General features: G+C 35.8%; 1 protein-coding gene across 1 annotated transcript; it reads right to left on the bottom strand.

Moving 5' to 3' along the window:
- Positions 1–4,505: 4,505 nt before the first annotated feature.
- LOC130966030 (uncharacterized) lies at positions 4,506–5,564 on the bottom strand. The gene has a single exon (XM_057890783.1). The coding sequence runs from the start codon at positions 5,562–5,564 to the stop codon at positions 4,506–4,508; it is 1,059 nt and encodes a 352-aa protein (XP_057746766.1).
- Between the last annotated feature and the right edge of the window lie 4,429 nt (positions 5,565–9,993).

Raw genomic sequence — 9,993 nt, 5'->3', positions numbered from 1 at the left:
AATGAAAAATCCTTGGTGTTTAAGGCTCAAGGATATCCCTCTGTCACCATGGAGAGGAAGCTTGAAGAGCTTCTCTCAAATCAGAGACAAACAGAGCCCCCACAGTCAAACTCTAAGTTTGGTGTTGGGAGGCCACAACCAAACTCTAAGTTTGGTGTTGAACCCCCACATTCAAACTCTAAGTTTGGTGTTGGGAGGTTCCAACATTGCTCTGATCATTTGTGAGGCTCCATGAGAGCCCTCTGTCAAGCTACTGACATTAAAGAAGCGCTTGTTGGGAGGCAACCCAATGATTATATTTTATATATTTTCTTTTGTTATTTTATGTTTTTTGTAGGTTGATGATCATGAGAAGTCACAAAATCAATTGAAAAAGCAAAAACAGAATGAAAAATAGGAAGAAAAACAGCACACCCTGGAGGAAGAAGCTGCTGGCGTTCAAACGCCAGTAAGCCTAGCAGTTGGGCGTTTAACGCCCAGTCTGGCACCATTCTGGGCGTTTAACGCCAGAAAGGGGCACCAGACTGGCGTTAAACGCCAGGAAAGGGCAAGAACCTGGCGTTAAACGCCAGGAATGGGCACCAGCCCGGCGTTTAACGCCAGAAATGGCTCAAAACGTGATTTTGAGCAACATTTGGTGCAGGGATGACTTTTCCTTGACACCTAAGGATCTGTGGACCCCACAGGATCCCCACAAACCCCTCACCTATCAAATCCCATCTTCCTCTTCACCACTGACCTCCATAAAACCCCACTTACCTCACCATCCAAATTCAAACCACTACTTCTTCCCCTTTTGGCCGAACCACAAAGCCATCTCCCTCTCCTCCATTTCTTCTTCTTCTACTCTCTTCTTTCTTCTTTTGCTCGAGGACGAGCAAACCTTTTAAGTTTGGTGTGGTAAAAGCATTGCTTTTTGTTTTTCCATAACCATTTATGGCATCCAAAGCCGGTTCAACTGAGAAGGCCTGACCTCAAGCCCATCACTAAGAAGAAGATGGAGCAAACAAGAGACCCCTCTCATCAAGAAATCCCTGAGATACCTCAAGGGATGCACTTTCCTCCACAAGACTATTGGGAGCAACTAAACACCTCCCTAGGAGAATTGAGTTCCAACATGGGACAACTAAGGGTGGAGCACCAAGAACACTCCATTCTCCTCCATGAAATTGGAGAAGATCAAAGGATCATGAGAGAGGAGCAACAAAGACAAGGAAGAGACATTGAGGAGCTCAAGCACTCCATAGGATCTTCAAGAGAAAGAAAGAGCCGCCATCACTAAGGTGGACCCGTTCTTTAATCTCCTTGTTCTTTATTTTTCTGTTTTCTGAATTTTAGTGCTTATGTTATCCATGTTTGTGTCTTGTGATCATTAGTGTCTTAGTGTCTATGCCTTAAAGCTATGAATATGAATCCATCACCTTTCTTAAATGAAAACTGTTTTTATCACAAAAGAACAAGAAGTACAGGATTTCAAATTCATCTTTAAAACTAGCTTAATTAGTTTGATGTGGTGACAATACTTGTTGTTTTCTGAATGTATGCTTAAACAGTGCATATGTCTTTTGAATTTGTGGTTCATGAATGTTAAAATTGTTGGCTCTTGAAAGAATGATGAAAAAGGAGACATGTTACTGAGGATCTGAAAAATCATAAAAATGATTCTTGAAGCAAGAAAAAGCAGTGAATACAAAAAAGAAAGAAAGCAGGCGAAAAAAAAAAGAGAAAAAGAAGGAAAAAAAAAAAGAAGAGAGAAAGAGAAAAAGAAAAAGAAAAAGAAAGAAATAAAGTTGTGATCCAAGGCAAAAAGAGTGTGCTTAAGAACCCTGGACACCTCTAATTGGGGACTTTAGCAAAGCTGAGTCACAATCTGAAAAGGTTCACCCAATTATGTGTCTGTGGCATGTATGTATCCGGTGGTAATACTGGAAGACAGAGTGCTTTGGGCCACGGCCAAGACTCAATAAGTAGCTGTGTTCAAGAATCATCATACTTAACTAGGAGAATCAATAACACCATCTGGATTCTGAGTTCCTAAAGAAGCCAATCATTCTGAACCTCAGAGGATAAAGTGAGATGCCAAAACTGTTTGGAGGCAAAAAGCTACTAGTCCCGCTCATCTAATTTGGAGCTTAGTTTCATTGATAATTTGGAGTCTATAGTATATTCTCTTCTTTTTATCTTATTTGATTTTCAGTTGCTTGAGGACAAGCAACAATTTAAGTTTGGTGTTGTGATGAGCGGATAATTTGTACGCTTTTTGGCATTGTTTTTAGTATGTTTTTGGTAGTTTTAGTTGAGTTCTTAGTATATTTTTATTAGTTTTTAGTTAAAATTCACTTTTCTGGACTTTACTATGAGTTTGTGTGTTTTTCTGTGATTTCAGGTATTTTCTGGCTGAAATTGAGGGACCTGAGCAAAAATCTGATTCAGAGACTGAAAAGGACTGCAGATGCTGTTGGATTCTGACCTCCCTGCACTCGAAGTGGATTTTCTGGAGCTACAGAAGCCCAATTGGCGCGCTCTCAACGGCGTTGGAAAGTAGACATCCTGGGCTTTCCAGCAATATATGATAGTCCATACTTTGCCCAAGATTTGATGGCCCAAACCGGCGTTCAAAGTCACCTCAAGGAATCCCAGCGTTAAACGCTGGAACTGGCACCCAAATGGGAGTTAAACGCCCAAACTGGCACCAAAGCTGGCGTTTAACTCCAAGAAGAGTCTCTACACGAAATTGCTTCATTGCTCAGCCCAAGCACACACCAAGTGGGCCCGGAAGAGGATTTTTATGTCATTTACTCATTTCTGTACACCCTAGGCTACTAGTTTCTTATAAGTAGGACTTTTTACTATTGTATAGAGATCTTTTGATCACTTTTAGATCTCTAGATCATCTTCGGACATCTAGTTCTTAGATCAGATCTTGGTTCTTCTGGTTCCCTCTCTGGGGCCGAAACCAATGATCACTTTTGTTCTTATGTATTTTCAACGGTGGAGTTTCTACACACCATAGATTAAGGTGTGGAGCTCTGCTGTACCTCGAGTATTAATGCAATTACTATTGTTCTTCCATTCAATTCCGCTTGTTCTTGTTCCAAGATATCACTTGTTCTTCAACTTGATGAAGGTGATGATTGACGCCCATCACCATTCTCACCCATGAACAAAGTGACTGACAACCACTCTTGTTCTACAAGCATTTGAGGCTTAGTGAATATCTCTTGGATTCTTTAATCGGAATCTTCGTGGTATAGGCAGGACCTGATGGCGGCATTCAAGAGAATCCGGAAGGTCTAAACCTTGTCTGTGGTATTCTGAGTAGGATTCAATGATTGAATGACTGTGACGTGCTTCAAACCTGTAACCTACTGGGCGTTAGTGACAGACGCAAAAGAGTGATTCTATTCCGGTAGGGGAGGGAACCACACCGGTGATTGGCAGCACTGTGACAGAGTGTGTGCATTAGCTTTCACTGCGAGGATGGGAGGTAGCTGCTGACAACAGTGAAACCCTACACGAGCTTGCCATGGAAAGGAGTAAGAAGGGCTGGATGAAGGCAGTAGGAAAGCAGAGAGACGGAAGGGAAGGCATCTTCATGCGCTTATCTGAAGTTCCTACCAATGAATTACATAAGTATCACTATCTTTACCTTTGTGTTATTTTCGTTCATCACCATATACATTTGAGTCTGCCTGACTGAGATTTACAAGATGACCATAGCTTGCTTCATACCACCAATCTCCGTGGGATCGACCCTTACTCGCGTAAGGTTTATTACTTGGACGACCCAGTGCACTTGCTGGTTAGTTGTGCGAAGTTGTAGTGATCACAATTTCGTGCACCAGTGTGTGCTTGGGCTGAGCATTGAAGCTTTCATGTGTAGAGACTTTTCTTGGAGTTAAACGCCAGCTTTTGTGCCAGTTTGGGCGTTTAACTCCCATTCTTGTGCCAGTTCCGGCGTTTAACGCTGGGCAGTTTTAAGCTGATTTAAAACACCGGTTTGGGCCATCAAATCTCGAGCAAAGTATGGACTATTATACATTGCTGGAAAGCTCAGGATGTCTACTTTTCAACGCAATTGAGAGCGCGCCAATTGGGCTTCTGTAGCTCCAGAAAATCTACTTCGAGTGCAGAGAGGTCAGAATCCAACAGCATCTGCAGTCCTTTTCAGTCTCTGAATCAGATTTTTGCTCAGATCCCTCAATTTCAGCCAGAAAATACCTGAAATCACAGAAAAACACAGAAACTTATAGTAAAGTCCAGAAAAGTGAATTTTAACTAAAAACTAATAAAAATATAATAAAAACTAACTAAAACAAACTAAAAACATACTAAAAACAATGTCAAAAAGCGTATAAATTATCCGCTCATCACTTCCTCTCCCAGCTGAGGTTGTGATAAGCCATTTTCAACATCATCATACTCTAAGCCTTGAGCAAAATTTCCTGCATAACTGTCTCTTTCATCCTCAACAATCATATTATGCAATATAATACAAGCTCTCATTATGTTGGCAAGCTTTTTCTTTTCCCAAAAATGAGCTGGACCACGTATAATTGCAAAGCGTGCTTGCAACACTCCGAATGCTCGTTCCACATCTTTTCTTTGCCCTTCTTGGTATGTGCAAATAACTTGCGTTTCTCACCTTGTGACTTTGAGATTGATTTGACAAATGTGACCCATTCAGGATAAATACCATCTGCTAAATAGTATCCCATTGTATAATTATTACCATTAATAGTATAATTTACCTCTGGAGCACGGTCATTTAGAATATCATCAAATACTGGAGAACGATCTAACACGTTGATATCATTATTTGAACCAGAAACTCCAAAGAACGCATGCCATATCCAAAGGTCTGAAGATGCTACAACCTCAAGTACTATGGTTGCAACCCCACGATAACCACTCATGTATATACCTTTCCACGCCTTTGGACAATTTTTCCATTGCCAATGCATGCAGTCAATGCTACCCAACATGCCAGGGAAGCCACAACCCTCCACCATTTGTTGCAGGCATTGTACGTCATTTGGATTGGGTTTTCGCAAGTATTCATCCTGGAACATGGAAATGACACCTTCAACAAATTTTTCCAAGCATTCAATTGTAGTGCTCTCACCTATGCGCACATAATCATCAACAACATCAGCTGCTACGCCATATGCTAACATCCGTATCGCAGTGGTACATTTCTGAAGTGGTGACAAGCCTCTTCTTCCAATTGCATCAACCCTCTGTTGGAAATACGGATAGACGTTTGAGAGAGCATCTACTATCCGAAGGAACACATCTCTTCTCATTCGAAATCTTTGTCGGAAAATGTCAGCATTATACACCGGTTCATCTGCAAAGTAATCTTGGAAAAAGCGATCATGTCCTGCTTCTCGATCTCTGTTGATCCATCTACGAGTAATTGGGATAGGGCTTCTATCGATATCTTCTTCTTCTGAATCTTCGAGTAAATACTCATCGATCCAATTATCTATGAGTGTGTTATCTTGCCGTCTTCTTTTGCCATACAAAGCCTTATTGAACATATCATCAAAATTTCTAGCCATATGGAGAAATGTAATTTTTAGTTCTCTGTCGAAGTGAGAATCAAGAGTTGAAGTGGAGTTGTGGAATCATTGATAGTTGATATTTATAAGTGTGTCTGCAATAAGTACCTTAACGGCTAGTTTTGTAACAGCTAGTTTTGCAACGGCTAGTTTTGCAACGGCTACTTTTGCAACGGCTACTTTTGCAACGACTACTTTTCCTTAACGGCTAGTTTTGCAACGGCTACTTAACGGCTAGTTTTCCAACGGTCACTTTCATGAACAATAACAACACAATAATATTGACTAATTTAAAAACTTACATCAGAAATAAATAAAACAAACTACATCACATACCAGTAATACGCAATAAATAAATAAGAACATACTACATAACTCTACGAATACAAGGAACCATTAAGTAAACCACATGGCCATTATTTCTCACATGCAATCTCATGAAGAGCTCGTCGTTTCTCACTCATTGTAGACGTGTCAGCATTAAGTATTTGCATATCCATTTCCCTTTCTTTTTCTTTTATCTCTATTTCTTTAATATACCTCTGAGTTTGTAATTCTTGTTCTTTCATTGCCGCTTGAATTTGTAACTCCTTCTCTTTGATTGCCATCATCTTTGCTCTATGTTCCTTCTCATCTTCTCTTTCTTTTTCCCTTTCCATTAGTTTCTTTTCTCTAACATTCTTAATATCTTCCATGAGAGATAATTTTTTGACAACCGATGATTTTCTTTCGCTAAAATCTTCAGACATCTGTGCTTTTCCCTAACCTCTTAGCTTGCTCTTCTTTGATCCTTGTGGGCGAACGGGAGAGTCCACACCGGGTTCGTCAGCCAACGGTATTTCTGGGTTTGATGAGGATGAGTATGCTCCAGTTGCACTAACCTTGGTTCTCTTTGAGCCGCCACTCTGTGTAGGTAGTTGGCTTCTCCATTTTTGCTCCAACCGAAGCATGTTCCAATGCCTCTCAAAAGTGAACTTTTGACCACAATTTGTGGAATAAAGTTTATAAGCCAACTCCTTTATATCATCAGCATTCGAACCACTCCTTATGTTTCGACTAGCTTGATCGTAGCAACCAGCAAATTGTGCAACAGCCTTGTTGATCTTATACCAACGTTTCTTATATGCAACTACCCTCTTGTCATGTCGGTGCAAAATTCTACATAGTAGCTATGAATTCGACTCCAAAATGTTTTCCCCTTTTGATCAGTACCAACTACAGGGTCAATTGAAACATTTAACCACGCACTGATCAACATCTCATCCTCTTCCCAATGCCAGTGTTGAATACTATATTGCCTCCGATCTTCAATATCATCATCATTGAGGTCGATAGCATCTAATCCACGAGGGTTGGCAAAATCGGAATATTGCGAATTTGGACTAGATTGTGTAGGAGTTTGAGAGGATGGGTTAGAAGAGCCACCAACACCAGATGCGTTATATCTTGATGCACTGAATTGAGTTGGAAACGACAAGGAAGTTGGAGTAACATTTCCGATAGAGGGGTTAAATATGGATGAAAATGGAAAATGGGGTGTTTGTGAATTTTGATTTTGCGGTTGGAATATAGGAAACTGATTATTATAAGGAGCTTGAAAATTAAAATTAGAAAGATTTTGTGGATTTGGATTTTGAAATGTATTTGGTAGTGTGAAGTTTTGATTTGGAACTTGAGTGTTTGAGGTTTGAGATTGTTGGGTATTTGGAATTTGAGGAAAGTTTTGTAAGTAATTGAAGAAAGAGTTGAGTTGGTTTTAATCCATTTTTTCGAACAAAAAATAATAGTAGTAGAACTTTGATTTTGTAAACTTGGAAGAAGATGAGGAAGAGTAGTAGAGAGTGTGAGAATAGAAGTGTATCTAAGTGGTATATATAGAGTAACAAAATATTAATTTATTAATAATAACAGTAACATAGTAACGGCTAGTTTCCAACAGCTAATTTTACAACGGCTAATTTTGCAACGGCTAATTTAATATAATAATATAAATTATTAATTAAATAAAAATTTAATTATTTAATTAATTAATTATTATAATTATTAATAAATTAAATATGATTTAATTATTTAATATAATTATAATTATATTAAATAATTAAATCATATTTAATTTATTAATAATTATAATAATTAATTAATTATATAAAGTATACCACATATATATATATATATATATATATATAAAGTATTAATTTTATTAATAAAATATCATTTTCTTTGAGAGAGACAGAGTCCCTTTGAGGAGGGCTTCTTTTGCTCCGAAGTTTGTGAAGGAACTCAGACCATTTCCAGTAGGAAACTTATCCCAATTTTTATTTATGGCCCACCTGTCATAAAAAGTAACTCCACATCAACTTTTGCGTCATAAACAGTAAATAGGAACTCAAAGCATTTCTCTCTTCTCCATTAGGAGGAACTAACTTTAGTCCCTGTTGTGGTCTCACTTAATTAATTAATTAATTAAAATACTGGCAACAACTAATTTTACAACGGCTAGTTTTACAACGGCTAATTTAATATAATAATATAAATATAAATAATATTTAATATTGATTATTATATAAATAATTAATATAAATTATTAATTAAATAAATAATTAATTATTTAATCTAATTAATTATTATAATTATTAATAAATTAATTATAATTTAATTACTTAATTAATTATTATTTAAATAATTAATATAAATTATTAATTAAATAAAATTATAATTATTTAATTTAATTAACTATTATAATTATTATTAAATTTAATTTAATTTAATTATTTAATATAATTATTTATTATAATTTAATTATTTAATATAATTATTTATTTAATTATAATTTTATATGTATTTATTTAAAAGGTAAGGCAAGTTACCATTGGTTATGTTTGAGTCCCTGTTCAGAGGAACTTTTCTGCCTTGGCCTCCGTGAGGGAACTCATCTCTCTCCTTCTCCAACGGTAAATTCCACCATATATCAGAAAAAGTGGAATGAGAATCATCTATTAGAGGTGCTCTCATTATTTATTTGCTCCAATGGTAAATCCTCCCTTTTTTACTGACACAAAGTAAATAAGGTTCAAAATTTTTGAACCGTTGAAGTTGCTCTTAGTTTCAACTTTCATTTTAAATTTGGCATTTAATTTTCTTTTTTTTTTTGTACTTATTTCTTCTGCACACATGCATACCGTATATATTATCTTGCACTCACATTCATACAATTCATACTCCAATACATTATAAATTCACATGCATTCTTCATTCTTATCATAACACATATACATTCAAACATCTTATTTTTTTCACTTAACATTCCATTCTTTTTATACGACCAAATCCTAAATTTAGTGTTGCGGTGGTGCTAAGTATTATTATGAGTGTTAATCCAACTCAAAATGTTTTTACTCAAAAATAGAAAAGAAAAAGAACTGGCTACTCTATCCTTTAAATTTATTAATAATTAAAACTCATCAATATGAGATATGTGGAGCTAACAATATTTATTAGTATTGTCTGATTCCTTAACCAATATGTAGTTTAAGCAACTGATTTAGTGATGATTTTTTTTTTCCTTAATTTTCAAATAGTGATCAATTTAATAAGAAAAAACTTAGTGCACAAATTAGCAAACAATGAATTGGTCGTCGCCAGAAACTAAAAAATATGGTTGGTTGCTATTTAGCGATCAATTTAGTAACTAAAATAATAATCACAATTTAACGATGGATCTATTTGTTGTTAGTTTGGTCGCTTTTAATTTATTTGAAAATTAGGTTCTAAGATCGATCACTAAATTAATTGTTATTATAATATTTTTTTATAGTAAAAAAAGAATAAGATGATGATGATGATATAAAAATAAATATAAATTTTGAAGAAAAATCAATTACATGTTAACTATTAAAAAATAAACTTTAAAACTAGAATTAAAATTTATTTAAAATATTAGAGTTGGGTACGCATTTTCTTCTTTTATTTGTTGATCGAGGAATGAGGTGGCATGTATGCAACTTTTACTTTGTAGTAAAGATGAATTCTACTTTTTCTTTGTTTCTTCAATAAAAAGAAAATTGAAATAGCTTTAGTGTATGACCTATCATTTATGATCCTCAGGTAAAGCAACAAGTGGAAGGCTTCAACCAAATGTTACTTTCACTTTGAGGAGGTTATTAATGGGTCGGCGGCTTTTAGCGGCAGCCACCAACTTTGGCTTTTCATAAAAAAAAATGTGTATAAATTATGGGTAGAATTATATATAGTCGTTACGGGAAAAAAAATGATTACTTCGATAATAACGTGCATAGGATTGATTAATAGTAGTAGTAACTATAATTATTGATAATTTTTTAAAGACGCTAATCTATTTCATTTTTGATTTACATATGAGAATTTATTTAGACATAAGTTATTTAAAAAAGATTAATTATTCTCTGTATGT

The sequence above is a fragment of the Arachis stenosperma genome, chromosome 3, assembly GCF_014773155.1.
Source record: "Arachis stenosperma cultivar V10309 chromosome 3, arast.V10309.gnm1.PFL2, whole genome shotgun sequence".
NCBI classification, from domain to species: Eukaryota; Viridiplantae; Streptophyta; class Magnoliopsida; order Fabales; family Fabaceae; genus Arachis; species Arachis stenosperma.
Note: the sequence above shows the minus strand (reverse complement) of the source record. Positions and strands in the feature narration are given on the sequence as shown.